At 31.6% G+C, this 20483-nt stretch overlaps 2 protein-coding genes across 2 annotated transcripts; both read right to left on the bottom strand.

The window, feature by feature from the left end:
* Nucleotides 1-1993: 1993 nt before the first annotated feature.
* LOC149418408 (uncharacterized) lies at nt 1994-7879 on the bottom strand. The gene is made up of 4 exons (XM_089638479.1): nt 7695-7879; nt 5357-5538; nt 3887-4056; nt 1994-2843 (listed from the first exon to the last, which is right to left on the bottom strand). Exons 1-4 carry the CDS (start codon nt 7852-7854, stop codon nt 2648-2650), a joined length of 708 nt encoding a protein of 235 aa, XP_089494605.1. The 5' UTR covers nt 7855-7879; the 3' UTR covers nt 1994-2647.
* A 5213-nt stretch (nt 7880-13092) lies between these two features.
* Nucleotides 13093-20255, bottom strand: LOC149418407 (uncharacterized). Its single transcript, XM_089638478.1, has 4 exons — nt 20028-20255; nt 18557-18726; nt 16818-16987; nt 13093-14414 (listed from the first exon to the last, which is right to left on the bottom strand). Exons 1-4 carry the CDS (start codon nt 20185-20187, stop codon nt 14219-14221), a joined length of 696 nt encoding a protein of 231 aa, XP_089494604.1. The 5' UTR covers nt 20188-20255; the 3' UTR covers nt 13093-14218.
* Nucleotides 20256-20483: the final 228 nt, after the last annotated feature.

The following is a 20483-nucleotide window of genomic DNA, read 5'->3' as shown; positions in this document are numbered from 1 at the left end:
AATACAACTTCTATTTAGGAATAGTGTTAAAATAAATCTTTCACGTGATCCACAAAATTCGCAAAGTTAATATTAAATATATCGACATCACCTTAGTATTAGTTTCCCATAGTGTGAAACCGTTGTATTGGGGAGTTCGCAATGTAATTGCGCTTATGTGTGATGCAGTGGAATAGTGTATTTTGTCGCGTTGTTATTGTAGGTATTCGTAAGTTTATGAGTTGCAGAAGTTCGCAACAGTCGAATTTAGAGTTTGGAATTTTGTACTATAATCCTCTTCCTTCTCATTATTTTTTGGATGCATTTTATTTTGCCCCCTCCTTTTGAAAGACAGAATATTAATATAACTGTGATTGTTGAAAGTATTATTATTCTATGAATCTTAGGTAAAAGCCATACCCGATGGTTACAAAGTTTCAATAAAACTTCGTAAATAAATGTACATCTATGACTAAATTACTTCTCTAAAAGCTTTGTGCAGTGAATTCTCTGCAGGAAGGTACCTGCACATAAACGTTTACAATAAAGCACTCATTCAAGTGCCTCCCAACTCTAGGATCGGTGGATTGATTCTTCGCTAATCTCCGCCGCTAGAGGCCATTCGTAGCGCGGAGAGAATCATCTGCGCCCTCTGCGAGCTGTGATTGCAACTACAGCATGAAAGTATTATATTGGAAAATCACTTACATAAACCGCATCGGATCAGCATTCAACGGCTGGAAAATAACTCGCTAACCCGATTTCTGGAGCATGATTTTGGAGGCATGGTATTAGGCTACATGAAGTTGAATGACTTGGTGAAAAACAGTTTGACAAGATACAAAATTTGATGCCTTCTATGTAACAATGACCTGGGGTTGGAAAAACGGTAAAAAATCACACATGAAACACGTAAATAAACACTAGATTCCGTAAAAAAATGTTGTGACACTCTGTCATTACCCATTACCTAGTAGATGCCACTGTTCATATTTGAATGGCTTGATTTGGCTTTAGCCGTGTTTCTTGACCAGCACCTTCATTTTCTCCATCACCTATCCCTCCTACTAACCTTAGTCTGATAACTATGTTGTTATGTATATTATGTACCAGACCACTACAGCCGAAGTCGATACCATGACTTATTCAGAGTACCAAAAGGCAAAACCGACGTCCTGGCAAAGCATAGCATAACGAGGGGAGTGGTGCTATTGAACGAACTAACAAAGAATTTGGATGTAAGTGACTGTTCTTTAAACGACCTAAAACAATTATTGAAGAGTCACTTACCCAAATGCTGATATGATGTAAAATTATACTGTATGTAAAATTGTACTGTAACTGGAACGAATGTTCTGTTGTACAATAATAAAAAATAAAAAATAAAAATAAATAAATAAAAAATAAAAAAAAACCCCAATGTGGTATTCGACATTATCACTGGCTTCAGACATTCAATTTAGGAGGCGGTAACGGTACCGCCGCCCCAGGGTAACTAACACCCCTGCCATATATCATTTAGGTCTTGGCGGCAGGTGCGTCTGCCCACCTACTGCGTTGCGGGTCGGATAGTAAGAGACTGGTTGAGGGATACCTTTTGATTTCTCCAGCCGGACTCTCTCTCGACCCATCGATGGATTCATAAGTCCTTCACTCCTGGACATATTGGCCCACAGATTCCTACCCACCCCTGATATCCCTTTCCTTCTCAGAGCTTCCTCTCCTTCCTTTCCCTTAAAAGACCTTCTACACAGCATTTCCAAAGATGACGTAGGCCCTGAGAGAATTATTTTTCCTCAGGCGCTCTTGTGTGGACCCAATGTTAAAAAAAGACACGTTCGAATGCCCATTTAGTAGCAGCATATTTATCCTTACTTCTAGTGAAATTGATATAATATTTTTTTATTCCGAAATTCTTTCTCAGCGGGAAATTCATGAAAAATTGTTCACGTTTTCGTTTTATTAATGCCTGAATAAAAATTTATCATAAATATCTTATTGTTTGTGTGGTTAAAAAAATATTGTTTAAAAATACCTTTATATTTCTCTATCCATGCTCTGTCAGCTGTTTTATTAATCATGTTGATTTTGAATTGATACTCTTTAATCTATTTATCTTTTAAACGATAATTGGAATATATTTCCAAATGAATTATCGCTGTTATTTGGCAGGTAGGTACACGGAGGAAAATGACTATTAATAATTTAGTTAGAATCTCTTCAAGTCGTAGATAATTCTTGTTAAAGACGGGATTGGAGGTCTAATGAATGAATTTACAGGTTTCCTGATAAATTTTTAGTAAATTACGAATATGTTTTCATGATGTCGGAACACGTGATATTTTTTTGAAACATGACCTTTGATTGCAAAACCATTTCTATTACCAAAATAACTTTCAGAGCCCTCTGTGTTGTATTTCCATAGATACTTGTATGAAGAAGTAGGTAATAACATCATGTTTAAAAGCTTTAATTTGTTTTACAAGGTTCTAACATCACTTTGGATCTTTTACTTTGTATCTGTGTACTTGTACTTTGTACTTTTATTTTATGTTTGTATCTGTCAGTTAATCATTTTTCTGAGTCGTAGTGTTGTTTGTCACTTTAGTTGGATAAGTAGGTAATACTGATATCATATTATTATCTCAGCAACAATCTTTAAAGTAATTCATTCGATTTGTTTGGTCATAATTTTGAGAGTCTTGAAGTTTTCCGGGAAGAATACGTTCATTTTGTCGGCGATATCTTTGAAGTCTATCTCAAGGGCGGTAGTGAAGCCAGCCTTAGCAGCCGCCCTCTGTGAAGCCACCGCTGTGAAGATCGTTACAGTTAGTGTGATACCGTGCTCCTTGCAAATTGGTGTCCTGAAAATTTAACATTATATCAATAACTATTTATATTATATTAAAGATTAAAGTTACGATAAAAATTATTCTTTGAGAATATTAATTGTAGTATATTTGTAAAAGGTCAAATAAATTAATCTTCTTGATAAACTAAAACGGATCAATCACACTGTTTATGTTTGCCATTGTGTTTGGACAGAGATTTGCTAGCAAATATGAATATTTGAGGATGCCAATATTGTAAGAATTGAAAAAAAAATATTATTGACAATTTTCCAGATATGTGAAAAGTTGGTCACAGTTATAGCAAAGGTTTTGAGATCGAGTCTTGGTCGTGTCCTAATTTTTTCTTGTGTATTTATTTCCGTGACTTTTTATTGATATTCCTACAAAGTTATTTATATTAAATGATTGAAAAACAAGATAATACTAATTCATCAACATGAAAAATGAAACAGAATTAGACACAGAGATTTTAAAAGGCAATGGTTGCAACTGGGAATCGAACCCAGGATCTGTCTTACCAGGAAATCCCATCTAACCACTCGGCCATTGTGACCTTATTTATATTCATCAGTAGCGAACGTTACCCTTTTCTTGTATGTGTATTGTTCTATTTCATGTTTCACTAAGGACGGGTTATTTCACAGAATTTGAAAAATCATCAAACTTCAAAGTTGATTTTGACTAAAGTCATGTGAAAGTTTTATTTATGTTCTGTTTTAATTTCAGTTTTGTAATGCAAATTATGGGATAATCATACATAACAGAACTGAATTGTTCAAATTATGTGAAGCAACCCGTCCTCAGATTTATTAGAACATATATTATCTTCTTCTATGATATAAATGTTAGATGCATTGACGGATACAACCTTCAAAAGTTTTGCTAGTAAAATTAAACACAAAACAATTATTAATTTATATTAAAATATAAAAGTATAAAATATGGAGAAGAAATGTGTTTGGGACTAGATAAAAGCATTTTTCATTTTTATATCATCGGACACACAGTGGAAATTTTAATGGAAAACGCGTTAGTACTTAAATAAATAATTTTACCTTGCTAGTAATAGTTCTGTTCCAATACTCAATCCTCTGTACTTCTTATTGACAGCAAGACCGCATGCAGATAAAAACCTATCAACCCCAAATGCTTCAAAAACATCAAATCGCGATGCAACTTCGTTTAAAAGTGCAGGTATACTCGGTGGCCCTTGGGGAACGCCTTCCTGTTGAAAAAAAGATTCTTAAATATCTTATTTAACATAATATCTACAGCCAAAAATGGAAATTGGGTCTTCTCGCATAAAACCACCAAAATTTAAAAATCTTCAAGAGAAAATATTATTTTCTTTTAAATATACTACTCCTGCAACCAGCTTCTGTTTTATGAAGTAGATACCCAAAGCGTATTTTTAAAGTCACCAACTTTGACTGTATCTCTGGAGAAAACATAATACTTTTTCTAAAGGATTACCTTGGAAAGTAAGAACAAAATGTAAAGTTTAGTTCAAAAGAGTTAGATTTTAAGATTAATAACCGGCAGACTTCCCGCTGTAACTCGGGCTTAAATACATTGATTTGAAAACTAGGATTGTTAAAAGTCGTGTTGTTTGCATAAAGTTAAATAGTTTTCGAATAAATTTGTAAATATTCAACAAATGAATCGGGTTGGAGAGAGTTCTGTTATTAAAAAAAAAATACTTATTGATATGAGATGTGCAATTCAAATCGGCGCATGGTTTATTATGGTTGCCAAAAATTCTAGAAGGAAACTGACAGTTTGTTTGAAAGATTCCCCTACCAATAACTGAATTGCAGTTTTTCGAGTATATACGTCACGTGGTAATGTGGTTTTTATTCTACCGGTATTAAAGTGAAATACGCTTTGAAGAACTAACGGTAATCTTGTCGAATACTGCTGCATGCAAAGACTCTTTAAAAACAATATTTGATTTCAACTTAAATATCTAACGGAGACAACTATTAATTTGAGTCAAAGGTTTAAGAACATATGCACAAAATAGGTTTTTAGGGTATAGGTTTGGGTATTTTAATAATTTATGCGCATTTCCTAACCTTTTAACTTAACTTTTATCGAGAAAAAATAGAAATTTAATGCAACTTTTACCATCTCTCACGACAGAAAGAGTAATTTCTTGTAGTAATTAAGTTGAAACCAAATGATATTAATGATTTCTTTTGAATTTAATCGCTTAGCGTGCAGCGATATTCGAAAAGTTTATTGATCAAACTTTCATCGTTTATACAACTCGTTTTTGTATTTTAACAACTCGACTATGGAATCAATTGCCGGCTTCTGTGTTTACTCCTTCCTAAACCAGGGCGTACACTGTTATACGCTGTGCATATGCGCCCTACACTAGAAGATTGATAAACGAAATGTTACCTTTTTTGCGTCTTTAACATTTCATTATATTTGTACCAATTTTTGAAAGACAAGCAAAAAAATCCGTTATTTGAAAAATACATATTTTCTAACTTAAAATTGAAAATGCATTTACGAACCGGTTTATCGCTTGGAGCATCCGTTTTGCAGATTGAATAGAGAAAGTTGACTCCAATTATATCTTTATTTTCATCTGCGGTATCGTCATCTTCCAAGCACACCACACTAAAGTTTTGTGGTAAAATTTTCTCGCACCAGTGACTTTTAATGCCTTCCAAGTTTTTTGGATCGCTTGACAAGTCTGAAAACAATAATTCCACCAAGTTCATATTTTTTTCTATAAGGACTTCAAAATTATTAAAAACTGAATTTGACATTCGGTAATTCATATTGGAAGGTACTTTTAAGCGTTATCCAAAAACTGTGGTATTTACGTAAGGATTTATTCACATAGAGCTTAGAAAAAAGAATAGAGAACCCAAACACTGCAAACATCTTTTTAAGTATTGCGAATTTTTCCCTCCGTTTTTTGTTTTCGGCAACTATAAAATATTTTTGTAGCCATGTTTCTACTATCGAAGTCTAGTTGATGGTTAATCCGTAGCTACCGTTTTTTTCCAAATTCGACCTAAGAAATTTAAACTTCGGAATTGATATTGGAGGACCAAATAAAATAAAAAATTCCACAGAACCTCAAATATGTAGATTCAGTAAATTCCCCCAATTTCCCACTTCTTCCACTAACCACTAGTACACCATGTACAATAATATTTTTATGAGAGATGATCATAACCTTTTTTACATTATGTGAAAACTGCACACGTGTCTCAACTGCTCACGACTGTTCGCAGTCAGTGGGACTATCCCAATATCCTCATTATTGTGGTATATTGATGGCGAAAGGAGTAGCTAAATCAAGGAGATGGGGAAGAGGAAGGCTTGGAATTATCTGGTTATTGACATGTTGCACCAAACACGGCTAAAACATTTCGATTCCGATTGGTCTTTCACAAGGGCGAAATTGAGAAAATTTAACATTCTTGTTTTCGTTGTCCGGGCCCCCACACAGCATTTCCAAAAATGACATTGGCCCTTGTAGAGTTAATGAAAAAAATCTGGGATTTTCTACTTAAACAGAGATGAAATTAAGGATTCTAATGAAATTATTCATAAGGTGAAGTTTAATGCTAAATCACTATTTTGATTAATCTTTATAACGAATTGGTGTACATTAGGAATACCAAAAAATATGATTTAGATAAATTGAAGGTTATACTATCGTTTATCTTAAGTAGAATACAAATTTAAAATAAATTACAAAATAAATAAAAACCACTTTTTTGCTTCAAATCGAAAGTCTCTAGACTCCGTTTGTCAAGCGATTTTAATGCCTATTACCTACAATATAAGGTATACCAAGAATATACACATTTTTGGCTTGTAGCTTCGTCTTAACGCACGTCAGGATTGGAACCCGCGGCCTTTCGATTCGTAGTCAATAATCTTATCCGCTCGACCACAAAGGTCGTCAACGGTTAAAAAATGGTAAAATGGTATCAGCCTCAAACATATTTAAACGGAATTAGAGCCTTCTGATTCTAAGTAACATTATTTTAATAGGAAATTAAAATAGCGATAACCACAGAATCATGGGATTGGTAAAAGGAGGCACTTTTGCTTAATCTGGTATAAAAGTGTTAACTATTACCACGCAAGTAGCAGTGCATGGGGAACGGATTCATCCGGTATATTTGGTCATTCGGCGTTAGAGCGTTGGATGTGAAATTTTACTTATTGGATGTAAAAACGTGGCTTTTTGATTCGTGTCTCATCTTAATATAACGCGTCAATGGGGAGAGTCTGAACTCCCGAAAAAACAGTTCAAATTTTAAAAAATAATTTTCTGTTCACAAATATTATATTATAGGTACTTTATCGATCGTCTGGATACTTAAAAAAAAACACTACAAAAGGTCTTGAGTTCATTCATTTGGACGTACAGACAACATAAGGCATAACAAAAATTAGTATCTCTTCTCTAAATAGTATAAAATCATCATCTTGCGCACAGACAGCGCATCTTCTGTCTGTGCGGTTAGTTCTTCTAAACTACGGAACGGATTTATATAGGGTTTTCACTATCGTTTAAAAAACATCTTCCGCACTTTTGTTTTAAATATATAATACGCGCATATTACATTTAAAGAAATTAGAGGAGGGCTTATGTTTAGTAAGCAAATCGTAAAAAAAAAAAATTCAGGCGCTTGCTTGGCTGGCTAAACCTTATGAGATGCATCAAAATAATGTACTACGGAATTGTAAATCTTAAAAAGTCCTACAGAGAAGTCGGAGATCGTATATATCTATCTCCTAAGGATAACCCCCAGCAACGCTAGATAGTTTTAAATAATAAAACTCACCTGCATTCAAATTTAAAAAAAAACTTGGAAATCTTACTTGCGGCAAAAGCGAATGGTGCTTCTGGTAGAAAATTAATACTCATAAATTCAATAACTTTCTCATACAAGCTTGGTGACACTTCCTGGACTTTGAACTTTTTTACCGTTCCTTCGCTAAGAGTTTTTTCAAAACTTAACCACACTCTTGGAGAACTCATTGTGAATTATTATTTTTTACTTGATGTTATTGCGAAAACAATTTTGGTAAGTACTTCGCCTTCAGAAGTTCACGGTGATATGATAAGATGGCGCGTATGATTGCCTGTTTATTAAATAAACAAAATGGTATGATAACACGTCGGTATTATTTTCTTGGTTTATCAGGGGTATACTACTGTATTTAAACTGCCGTATCTCTTACATAAAATTTTATTAATACTGTTACGTGTAGATGGTTTCATAAATCAGTGATGTTTCCGTATTAAATTGACACAAAAACAAACATAAATGATGAAAGAAAATCAAAGAGGAGTTGATAGAAGAAAAAAATCTTTAAAAAACACAGATAAGAAATAAAAAGATAGATAATGTAAAATTTGACTACTGACCTATATAAAAATCATACAAAATTACATAATAAAATAATAATGAAAGATGAACAAAAAAATAAAGGAAAACAACACTGACACCACTGATACGTTTAATATACTTTTGAGTCGCTGTTTATTTGTTGAGAACAATAATATTGTGATAATATTTTTTTCACTGTATTATTATTAGCCGGAGTTCAAACAAGAATCTTTACAAAAAATGCTGAAAAATAATGTATCCACAATATCCACATAGGTCACTGTAACTCGCACTTACAAAATACCATCTTTTTCGTATTTACTAACCTAGTAAAACATACTCACTTTGATGTTACATACCTATATGTTTATTTTTTTTTAAATCATTAACTTCTTACATTATTATTTCTTCTATATTCAAATATTTTGATATAATTTTTCAAATTTTTTTAATGTACTTTACATAAACACTTACTCGTACATCTACGGTATCATTAGTTTATTTTTTTATTATTAGGTACTTACATTGATTTCGTAAATTGATTTTACATATTTTTTTCTAAATTATATACTTCCTATATTCTCTTAAATTCTACTCCATATTCTTATTTGCATTGTTATATCTCCATATTTTTTAAAATTTATTTTATATAATATCATAATTGATATATTCTTTTAATATACTTTATATATAATCAACCACCATATCACGGGCATGTATTTATTATTTTTATTTATTTATTGGATAATTTGTATAGCGCCGCTTTTGTGAGATATCACCTCAGGGGATGGACCTAGATTCGGGGTCTAAACATCATTAATGACTGTAATAAAAATGCACTGAATAAAGAAAAAGAAATATATATAGGTATATATATATTTTAGAACAATGTAAATAATGTGTTTTAAAAATAAGTTTGTTTTTATTATTGCCAAAAGTATTCAGTAAGTAGTTTGATTGATAGAAGAAGTCGGGGACGTCCGAGGAAAACTTCGCATTATCTCTGTATTGGAATGAGATACGGAGTCGAATAAAATTCGATATAAAGTAGTTATTTTAGTAATACCGATGGTATACAGCAGGTAGTGGTAGAATTTGGACACGCCCTAGAAAGACGTGGCACGGTCAAGCGAAACAAAAATGAAACTTTTTTATTCTTTTTAAACAGTTTTCAGGTACCTATACTAGAATTCACAACCTTTAAACTTTACTCCAAACCATTCATAACCCGTGCAACGCCGGGTACACGTAATATTTTAAAATCTCTATTTTTTAAATAATTTTTATTGTCGCAGAAGTTGCTGAACATGCCGATATTGGGAATCACGTTACATTGCGATATTCACATAAAAAATCTTATCTTTCTATTTCTGTTATAGTAATAATCTGTTTATTTACGATTTTAATTTCGCAATGAAATACGTGTAGCTGATAAAAATAACTATTATTTTTTAATAATGATTGGTTTGGTGATTTCCTGGTTAGATTTCCTCATGCACCAAAAAGGTTGGGAGTTCCCTCTTTATTCCAGCTATCATCTGATTGGAAAACTTTCACTTTAAATGAATAAATATATTGATTTATTGTAAGCGTGTCACTTTAATCAGCAATGTTGGTTGTTGAAAAAGGTAATTAATTATTTATTTTTCGGAATAACTTTATTGAGTAAAACCTCAAATTGTACTATTTAAATATTGAAGACAATATTAGTGATTTCTAAACGAAAATCTGAAACAGAAAAATCAGAAAAGGATACGGTCACATTTAGGACTCGAACCCAGGACCCTTGTCTTTGCGGGACACTGCTCTACCAACTGAGCTGATGGGACCCTATCCCCCTCGGTCACTTTTAACTTTTTTTTATAGTGAATACCTCACAAGAGTCCCAACTGCTCCCGTCTGGAGCCAGTGAGACTATGGCATCCCCAATTGGGGGATGTTGTGAGGCTGAAGGTAAGTGGGGAAGGGAAAGAGGAAGGTGGGGAAGTACCTGGCTATTCAGATCTAGTCACTAAACACGGCTAAAGCCATTTGGAGCAACGTTTCAATTCTGAATGGTGGTCTTACACCAGGGCGATACTGGTAGTATCTTCCACTCTGGAACGTGCCGCAAATATACTATATATTATTTTAATTAATTTTATTAATTTTATTAATTTTAATTTTATTAATTTTAATTTTAATTAATTTTAATTATTTTAATTAATTAATTGTGAAATAACACAAATTAATCAAATAAAATTTATTTGCGCACGCCGGGTTCGAACCCGCGACCTTCGGAATGGCAGTCCAATGCGTTACCACTGGACTATGCCGGCCGTCATAACTGTATCATACTTCGAATAAAAACTACCAACATTGTCTTCATTTTTCTTTTTAAAAAAACTAAATATTACCTCTATATTGCATTAGGTTTGAAGCTCAGCTGAATTCACTGTGTCGTCTTACTAAGTTTTGGTTTTACGATAATGCAGTTTTCTCTACTGATAAAGCAGTTTCTTTCTTGATAAGGTAGGACACCACTCAGGAGTTACTTTAACATACGCTTCTGTCAATCATTTCATTATTGTGTTTGTTAACCTCATTTTTTATAAATAAAGGTAGCTTTTTACAGTTACTTCTTGTATTTTGGCGAGCGGAACAAAGCAGTTTTCTAGACGGGGGACCGTACATTGTACAGAAATTAAATTATCGAAGTGTAAAATTATCATGAAAAAAATGTATCGGTGTACATAAACTAATATTTTTAAAAAAAACGGAGTGTTTCTTGATTGAAGTGACCTTAAAACCTAACATTGATAATGTTTATTTATTTATTGACGCCCTATTGGGCTTTTAAGTACATAAAAATTACAAATTTCATTTTTGACAACAGTATAAAAAAAAAATCGAAATAAAATATAATGATTTCTCATAAATTATTTACATTTAAAAAGTGGTGGACTAATTTGGCTTTAAATGTATTGAAGTTTAAATTAAATATGTCAGCGACATCACTTAGTTCGTTGCCCAACCTATGTATTCTTTCTAACACAGAATTCGTAGCGAAGTTTTTATTGTAGAATAAAATATTCCGTCTAGTATATTTTGGAGGTATATGTAAAGATAGCAAGTTTATAGTGTCAGGGCAGTCTAACCTTGAATGAACAATTTTATATAATAAAAGGAGATCAAATATTATTCGCCTTTCAGATAACTTCGATAAGTTGAGTTTACTGCGTAAATTGATATAATTGATTTCAATAATAGGAATCCCAATTTTGAAATTAATAAACGTAAAAATTTATTTTGATTTTTTTCAATTTGTAAACAATGAGAGTTGAAATGAGGACACCAAATGGTTGCATTGTATTCAACCTGACTTCTAACCAGAGACGTGAATAGTAATTTTATAGTTTTTTATGTTATCAAAGTCTTTAGCGATTCTGAGAATAAATCCAAGCATTTGTAATCCCTTACTGGTAATGCTATTAATGTGATTCAAGAAGCGTAATTTGGAGTAAAATATAACTCCAAGGTCATTGAATTCAAAAACTTTTTTTAGATTGGCATTGTTAATTGAGTAGTCGAATAATAAAGGGGTTTGAGATCTATGGAAACTGATCGTTTGGCATTTGTTGATATTAAGATGTAATTTGTTAACGATGCACCATTCATAAAGTTTATTTAAGTTCATTTGTAAAGTTAAACAATCAAAAAAATTACCGATCGATTTAAATCTTTAGATCGTCGGCGAATAGAAGAAAGTGAATACTATCGAAAATAAGTGAAATGTCATTAATAAATAGTAGGAAAAGAATTGGTCCTAGGTGGGAACCTTGGGGGACCCCACTTAAGGCAAAAAAAGTGTAAGAAGTTGTGGAGGTAATTTTTACAGATAATTTTCTGTATGATAAGTAACTTCTAAGCCATTCGAGAAAGTTGCCGCTTATTCCCAAGTGTTCTAATTTTTCCATTAAAATGCGATGAGAAACAGTATCAAAGGCTTTGCTAAAGTCAGTATAAATTGTATCAACTTGAAGACCCTTGGACAGTGCATAAGAAATAAAATTTTCGTAAAGCAATAAGTTAGATGACGTTGATCTGTCTGGCATAAAACCATGTTGAAATGTTGATATAATTGGTTTAATTTGATGCATGATTTTACTTTATATAATCTTTTCTAAAAGTTTAGGTAGTGATGACATAATACAAATGGGTCTATAATTTTCAATTTGACATTTATCTCCTTTTTTAAAAATAGGTGTTATATAGCTACTTTTCCAAATTAATTGAAACAAAATTAAATGTCACTAAAAGTTCCAATTTAAACATACCGGCAATCAAGAGCTAGATCCTTGACCTCGGACACAGAGGTGGCGAGTTCGAAATTCGAGTATTTTTTAGTGTTTGTTTGTTTGCATATGTTAAAAGATAATCTTAGTTCTACTGCAACATGTTGGTTGCAAACCAGTAAGACTGAAAACAGGAAAATATTTTACTCGCTAGGCATACAAAAAAATAAATATATACATGTAATTTACTGATATGTATTATAAAACAGATGTTTAAAAAAAGAAGAAATATAATTATATTTTTTATTTATTTATTAATAATTAACGCCCTATCGGGCTTTTACAGAGTAAATTGGCTGTTTATGTATGAAAGTGTAACATAATACATAGATAATAGCATAACTTAATACAACAAAAAAAATGCTAATATACCTACTAAGATTAACATTTAATCCAAATAAAGTAATATTGTAAATGAAGCAAAGTTTCAAGTATAAAGTTAGTATGTACATTGTACATTCGTATATGTTTTTTGCAAAACCAGTAAGACTGAAAACAGTAGAATAGTTTACTCGTAAGGTAAATAAAAAATAAATATATATAATAGTCTGTTGTATCTATAGAAAAAAAGTAATAAGTAAAGGCAAAATTTAAATAATAGTACTTGAAATGGTAAAGTAAATCAAAGCAAAATATACATATCGAGTATGACCATACATGCAGGCAATCATTAATATAATGTCGTATTATAGAAAAAACTAACAAGTAATTGATAAAGAACACTCTGAAATTGATATACCTAGAATAATTTCCTTGGATTACCCGTTCGGTTTATAACCTCATCAAATAAAAAATCGATCGGTAAATAACTTTTTTTTAAATAATACAACTTTTCTTTCTTTTAGTCTTTTAAAACTTAAAAAAAAGTTGACAGGTTTGAACCATCTAACCCAGAAAGTAGTAGAACGTCGAGAACTCTACTAACCGAGCCAAATCCCGATTGGATACTTATTTGTCTTACAAATGTCATTGTTTTATTTTTTTCGTTTGTACATACTATTCAATTTATGTTTTTACTAGTAAACATATTTTGTTTTCTTGTCCTATCTGTGGCTTATGTGGGATTGCCTCCCCATAATTCCAGGATAAATGAATTATTATTATTAACTTAGTAATGTCGTCGGATTTCAGATAAATTTGTGATGTTTGTTTTTGAATTATTTATTAAGATGAAGGTAAAATTTTTAATACATCGGGTAGAAAAAAATTATAAAAGACAAAATAAAAATAAAAGTTTAAAAAATACAGATACGTTGACTTACAAAATACAGATTAGAATACGCAGTTAACCTTTGTATACATTTTTTTTTCATTTATAGCATATATCCTATGAAAAGTACCAAGACTCATCAAGAAATGCTTGCGACTTGTGATGCTAAGACTTGTGGAAAAATGTACACATGTCCGAGTGTGTTTGCGTGATTGCCACCATCCTGAATGTATACAATGCATTGTCTTCGACAAAAAATCTACATTCATTCATTCCGAAAACAAAATCGAAATTTAAATAGATGCAATTAAAAATTTAATTATGTAGTCTTAACCTTTGGGCCTGGATTGAATCAATAGTTATACGGCAACTACAGCATTGAAAATCGTGAGCGTAAACGGGACCAAAGGAACTGGTATACTTAGAAAAATATCGTATTATTAACTCGGCAATAATCTTAAGTGTAATTTATTCGATTAGTTTGGTCATAACTTTGAGAGTTTTAAAGCCTTCCGGGAAGGTGACGTTCAGTTTGTCGGCGATATCTTGGAAGTCTATCTCTAGGGCAGTGGTGAAGCCAGCCTTCGCAGCCACTTTCTGAGAAGCCACCGCTGTGAAGATTGTCTCCGTTAGGGTGATACCGTACTCCTTGCAAATTGGTGTCCTGCAATTAAAAATTATATCAAAAATTATTAATATAACAATGAGGCCTAAAGCTAAGATAAAAATTATTAAGTAAAAAAAAAAATTTCAAGTCATCCGAAAGGTTCAATAAATGAAAACGGTTTTTTATCAATGACGCCATCTATGTTTGTCATTGTGTTAAGCTAGAGCTTATAGCTTAAGAATGCGAATATTTATGGATAACAATATCGGAAAATTAAAAAATTGTTATTTTTCAGGATATATGAGATTGATAAATTGCAATGAGTAGATGGTTTGCGGTGGAAAAATTGATCTTAGATATAGAAAGGGTTGTGAGATCGAATCTTGGTCAGATCCTAATTTAGATATTTTTTCTTTGACTTTTTGTTGAGATTGTTTATAAGTTATTATATTGAATCATTGAAGAACAAAATAGTACTAATATATCGCAAACTTTTTTTCTTTTACATTAACTGCACACAGGAGGTCCTGAAGAAAATAATGTATCTTAGGTCTTATATCATCTTAGGTAATGCTGTGTGGAGGGTCTTTTTGTGGAAAGGAAGGAGTGAAACTGGGTCTTGAAGAGAAATATGTTGTTAAAAGAAGAAAACTCAGAGGCCGGCAAATCGTTTAGCAGCCGAGCTGTTGAAGTCAAGAACGAGTCATAAAAACGACCCGTACTCACGTGACAAATGTTCACTTAAAGTTACACCAAGCATATCAATGGAAGACCTGTTGCTTCCATTGAAGGAGATTTGTTTTTTATTTTGATTCCTTTTAGCCGTAATCAGACAACATTTGTTTTTTGAAAAATTACATTCGACTGGGATATTCTTACTCCAAGAGGAAACCCTCTGGAGATAACCGTCCATTCTACGCTTCAAAGCTCTACGAGCCGTTGGAGTTTGTGTGCCCTTTGGGGGCTTGTGAAAAAGCTTTTTTGAACTGTACTGTCAACCGCGTCACAATGAATTGGTGCACATGTCAAAAAGTCATTGATGCGCAGCAAAAACAATGTCGGAGACAAAACTGATCTTTGTGGGATGTCAGCATTTATAGACTGCGAGGAGAGGAAAAACTATCAGCAACCATCTGATATAAAACAGAACGAGAAACGGAAAATAAAAATGTGTTGGATGTTAACTTTTTTATTCACCATGGTTTTTTTTCTTTTTCACGTTTCGTTTATAAATTATCCTTAAAATTAATAAAATACTTCATTTTAACCACTTTTATTGTTTATTACCAACATCTTCTTCTTCAATTATTAAATATTACATTGGATGGTTTAAGATCCAAAAATATTCAATAAAAACTAAATTATTAAAATGTCGCCTGAATAATCATTTCGCAACGATGCATCCAGCTTAAATAAGTTGTTTTTATAGAAGTATTTATATAAACTAACAAACGTATATTTTTAAGTATCACGATAAATACATTTAGGACTAGAAAATGCATTTTTTTTATTTTACTATCGTTGAGAACATAATATTTTTTGTAATTTTTCGACTTTATGTCCGGGTTTAATCTTCCCCATAGGAAAAACTAAACCCTTCCACAAATGATCATCTAGTCAATCCACATTATGCAAGTGCATTATATAAGCAAAATAAATACAAAACAATACAAGAACAACACGTCAACTCACCAGAGATCAATGGGAAAATAATTCACCGACTCCAGATATTTTAATATCAGAGGGTTCGGCTCGGTAGAACTCCTAACAGGGCCTAACATAAATATTTAAAAAATCTTTCGTAATCCTACATGTATTTAAAATGACTGATTTTTGCATTCTAATATATAAATTTTTTGACAGATCTGATATTCCTAAATTTTGAATGAGAGATCTAGGTATAATGCCAGTAGCCGAAATAACAAATGGTAATATTTTTATAGTCTGAGAATGCCAAATTCTTTTTATCTCATTTCCGAAGTCTGTGTATTTTTTTTTCCTTAACAGATTTTTAAATGTATTCCAGGAATTCGGAATAACGACAATGATATACCTAAGTTATTTTTTAATTTGGTCATGTAAAAATATATTGGGTATATTATGACTAATCGATCGGTCTGTTAAATTTAAATTTAATTATTAAATTTAATTAATTAAAAATAATTAAATTAATTAAATTTTTAAATAAATTAAATTATGAAATTTATTAAATTATTAAATCTATTAAATTTATTAAATCATTAAATTAATTAAATTATTAAAATAATTAAACTATTAAATTAATAAAATTATTAAATTAATTAAATTATGAGATTTTATTCTATGCTAGTAATATTAATAATAATAATTATAATAATTGGATGACTTGTATAGCGCCGTTTTTGTGCAAAATCACCTCAAGGGCGCTGGGTCGAAATAAAATTTACTATTATTATCATGTTAACAAATAAATATTTTTACCTTGCTAGTAATAATTCTGTCCCAATGCTCAATCCTCTGTACTTCTTATTGACCGAAAGACCGCACGCAGACAAAAACTTGTCGACGCCAAATGCTTCAAATACATCAAATCGCGAATCAACTTCGTTTAGAAGGGCGAGAATACTCGGCGGAACTACGGCGACGCTTTCCTGTAGAAAAAAAGATTCATAAACATTTTATTTCACATATTTACAACCAAAAATACACAACAGGTAATCTCGTATCACTTAAAAAATCTGCAAATTAATTATATTTTTCGACTTGGGTGTAAGAGTACAAAATCTCTGAAATTTTTAATTTAAAGATACAACTCCTGTAATCCGTTTTAGTTTTCTGATTTTGAAAGTTGTTAACTTTGACTATAACACTCAAGAAAACATTACACCTTTTCCAGAGGGATTACCTTGGAAAGCAAGAAGTAGAAGTAACGTTTTATTTTAATACTTGGATTTTAAGATTTAGAAAGTTAAAACTCCAGCAAAAATAAATTGATTTGCAAACTAGGATTGCTTGAAACAGATGTCGTGTTTGTTTGCACAAGGTAAATTGGTTTTCGAATGAATTTGTAAACATTCAACGAAGGAAGCGGTTTGGCAATATATTGGTTAGAAAAAAATATGTACAAAATTAGAAAACACAATTTGTAATATACACTGAATTAATAAACAACAGCCAATTGAGTTTCTCTTATCTCAAACTTTATCAAGGCTTAGATATTTACTCTTCTTAAATACATTTAGACACAAAGTAAAAAGTAAGAAAAAAATGAGATTAAAAGAGAACTCTTTTTCCCATTGTATTATTTTCTTATGTAATCGTTTGTAATTATGATTAGTTTGTATGTAAGCCCTGATGAAATACGTGATAAGCAAAACCTGGTGGGCCGTAATTTATTAACTTAATAAAAGTTGTGTATTTCAAAGTGTGAATATTAATCTTAAACATAATGTTAAACCCCAAAGTATTTGGTTTCTTCTAAATAATTAAAATACTAAACAACGATGTGAAGTCCAAATCCATGTATGGTTTATTTTGTTTTCCGAAAATTCTGCAACATAAAAATGGCAGTCCGGTTGAAACATTCATCTAACTTAACAACCAGATTACAGACATCAGTTATGTTTGTGGATTTACCGGTATTTCAATGAAAGATGCTTCTTAGAACTAAATCTTTGTAATACTCCCTTAGACTAGGAGGTCAAAAAACAAAACGTCAGTGTTAGTGCTAAATCACTATTTTGAGTAATCTTTATAACGAATTGGTGTACATTATGAATACCAAAAATATGCTTTAGATAAATTGAAGGTTTTCCTATCGTTTGGCTTCAGTAGAATACAAATTAAAAAATAAATTACTTAATAAAAAATATAAATGTAAACTACTAAAAAAAATTTTTTTTCAATATAAATGTACAAACGCGTAAAGGAAAAAACTTTTTTTAATTGCAGTATTATAGCTAAGATTATCTTTGAGGGTTTCACTTGATCAACTTTTTTTGCTTTCTTATAAATTTATTTACATAATAAATAAAAAATAGTTTTGTGCTTGAAATCGAACGTTTCTAGACTCTGTTTGTCAAGCGATTTTAATACCTATTACATACAATATAAAGTATACCAAGAATATAAACATTTTTGGCATGTAGCTTCTTCTTAACTTCCAGAGCGTTCAGGGAAAATATTTTCATCGATATTTTAAATGAAATGTTTTAACTAACCTCACTATCTGTTTTGCTGATTGTAAAAAGAAAGTTAACTCCAACTATTTCCTTATCTTCATCTGCGGTATCGTCATCCTCTAAGCACACCACACTATAGTTCTGCCGTAGAATATTCTCGCACCAGTACCTCTTAATGTGTTCGAAGTTTTTCGAATCGTTCAGCAAGTCTGAAAACAGTAAGTCCACAAGGTTCATATTTTTATCCTAGGAAGAATTCAAACATTTTTTAACCCAGTTTGACATAAGGTACTTCATATTGCCTAGTATTTATGAATACGCAGTGTCCGGAAACTGGTTGTACCATCGGGAAGCTGATCAAATTCCATCACGTAGTTAAATATCCAAAACACAAACCCAAAAAACAACATTGTAAAATTTGGAGCATTTGATTTTGAAAAGTGGGTAACCACGTAGCTTCTGTTTTTCTTTCGAATTTGACCAAGAAATTTGCATCTTCGGATTACTCGTAATTCGGATTTACTCGAAAACGAACACTTAAACCAAAAAAAAAATATTCTGCAAAATTTACACCAAATGTTATGTAGATTCATTAAATGACCACTTTCCCGCATGTTCGACTATTACCAGACACCATGTATTACAAAATACTTTTTGCCAAATATTATTTTCATGATAGACGATCATCGCATTTTTTTAACATTATGTGATTACCGCACAACAATCTCAACTTCTCTGAACTGTGCGAAGTCAGTAGGACTAAGGCATCTTCAATAATAATTATGGTACATCGATGGTTGAAGGGAACGAGGAAAGAAATGAGACAGGTAAGGTTGAGAATTTTCTGGCTATCGAGATATTGTACCGAACAAGGCTAAAGCCATTTCAAGAAATATTTTGATTTTGATTGGTGGTCTTTCATGGGGGCTGTATTAAAAATATCTATTTTATGAAATAACCATGGACATCCAAATTATATGTCTGTGGAAATAGAGGACGCTAATAAATGTTTTAAATTAATTTAATAACGTCAGGATTTGAACCGGCGACCTCTGGAGTCATAGTCGGATATCTTATCCGTTCGACCACGATAGTCGTCAGTGGTATATATTAGTATATATATTATTACTAGTATCTGGCCGTTCGGCCTTAGAGCGTTGGAGGTCAAATTGTACTAATTGGAGGTAAAAAGTGGAACCTTTTTTTCCTTGGTGTCTCGTCTAAATAAAATACACGAATAAGTATAGAATTTCCGACAAATCTGTTTCAATGGTAATTACAATAATTTTCTATTAAAAATATTACATTAAAGTTAGGCACTATATTGCTTTTCTGAATTCTTTTAATAAACACTTTTTGAAACAGTATTTTAAATTCAAAGCAAAAGTTCTAGAGTTGATAGAGATCTGAAAATCGAAGTTCAAGACAGAGCACAACCAAAATTAGTGTTTTTAATAATACCTATAACCAAGCAGTGTAGATATATTTAAAAAAAACATTCAATTCTTACTTGCAGCAAGAGCGAATGGTTCTTCTGGTAGAAAATTAACACTCATAAATTCAATAACTTTCTCGTACAAGCGTGGTGACACTTCTTGGACTTTAAACTTTTTTACTGTTCCATCACTAAGAGTTCTTTCAAAACTTAGCCACACTTTTGGAGAACTCATTGTGAAACGTTTATTACTTGATGTTGTTAGGTATTGCGATTGCAATCTATCGGTACGTACTTCGCCTCCAGTAGTTCACGGTTATATGATAAGGTGCCGCATATCGTGACGAATTTTTAATATAAACAATATTGAACGATAACATGATTGTGGAATGGTCTTGGTTCATCAGGGGTTCATCACTGTTTTTAATTGCCATATCTGATATAGTTTCGGATAAAAAAATATAACCATTGATTCCATAACCCTGAGCTATTCCATGAAAGAAGCAAAAATCAAACAGAAATCATTAGTTT

The sequence above is a fragment of the Hesperophylax consimilis genome, chromosome 13 (assembly GCF_061612785.1).
Source record: "Hesperophylax consimilis isolate HC1 chromosome 13, BYU_Hcon_1.0, whole genome shotgun sequence".
NCBI classification, from domain to species: domain Eukaryota; kingdom Metazoa; phylum Arthropoda; class Insecta; order Trichoptera; family Limnephilidae; genus Hesperophylax; species Hesperophylax consimilis.
Note: the sequence above shows the minus strand (reverse complement) of the source record. Positions and strands in the feature narration are given on the sequence as shown.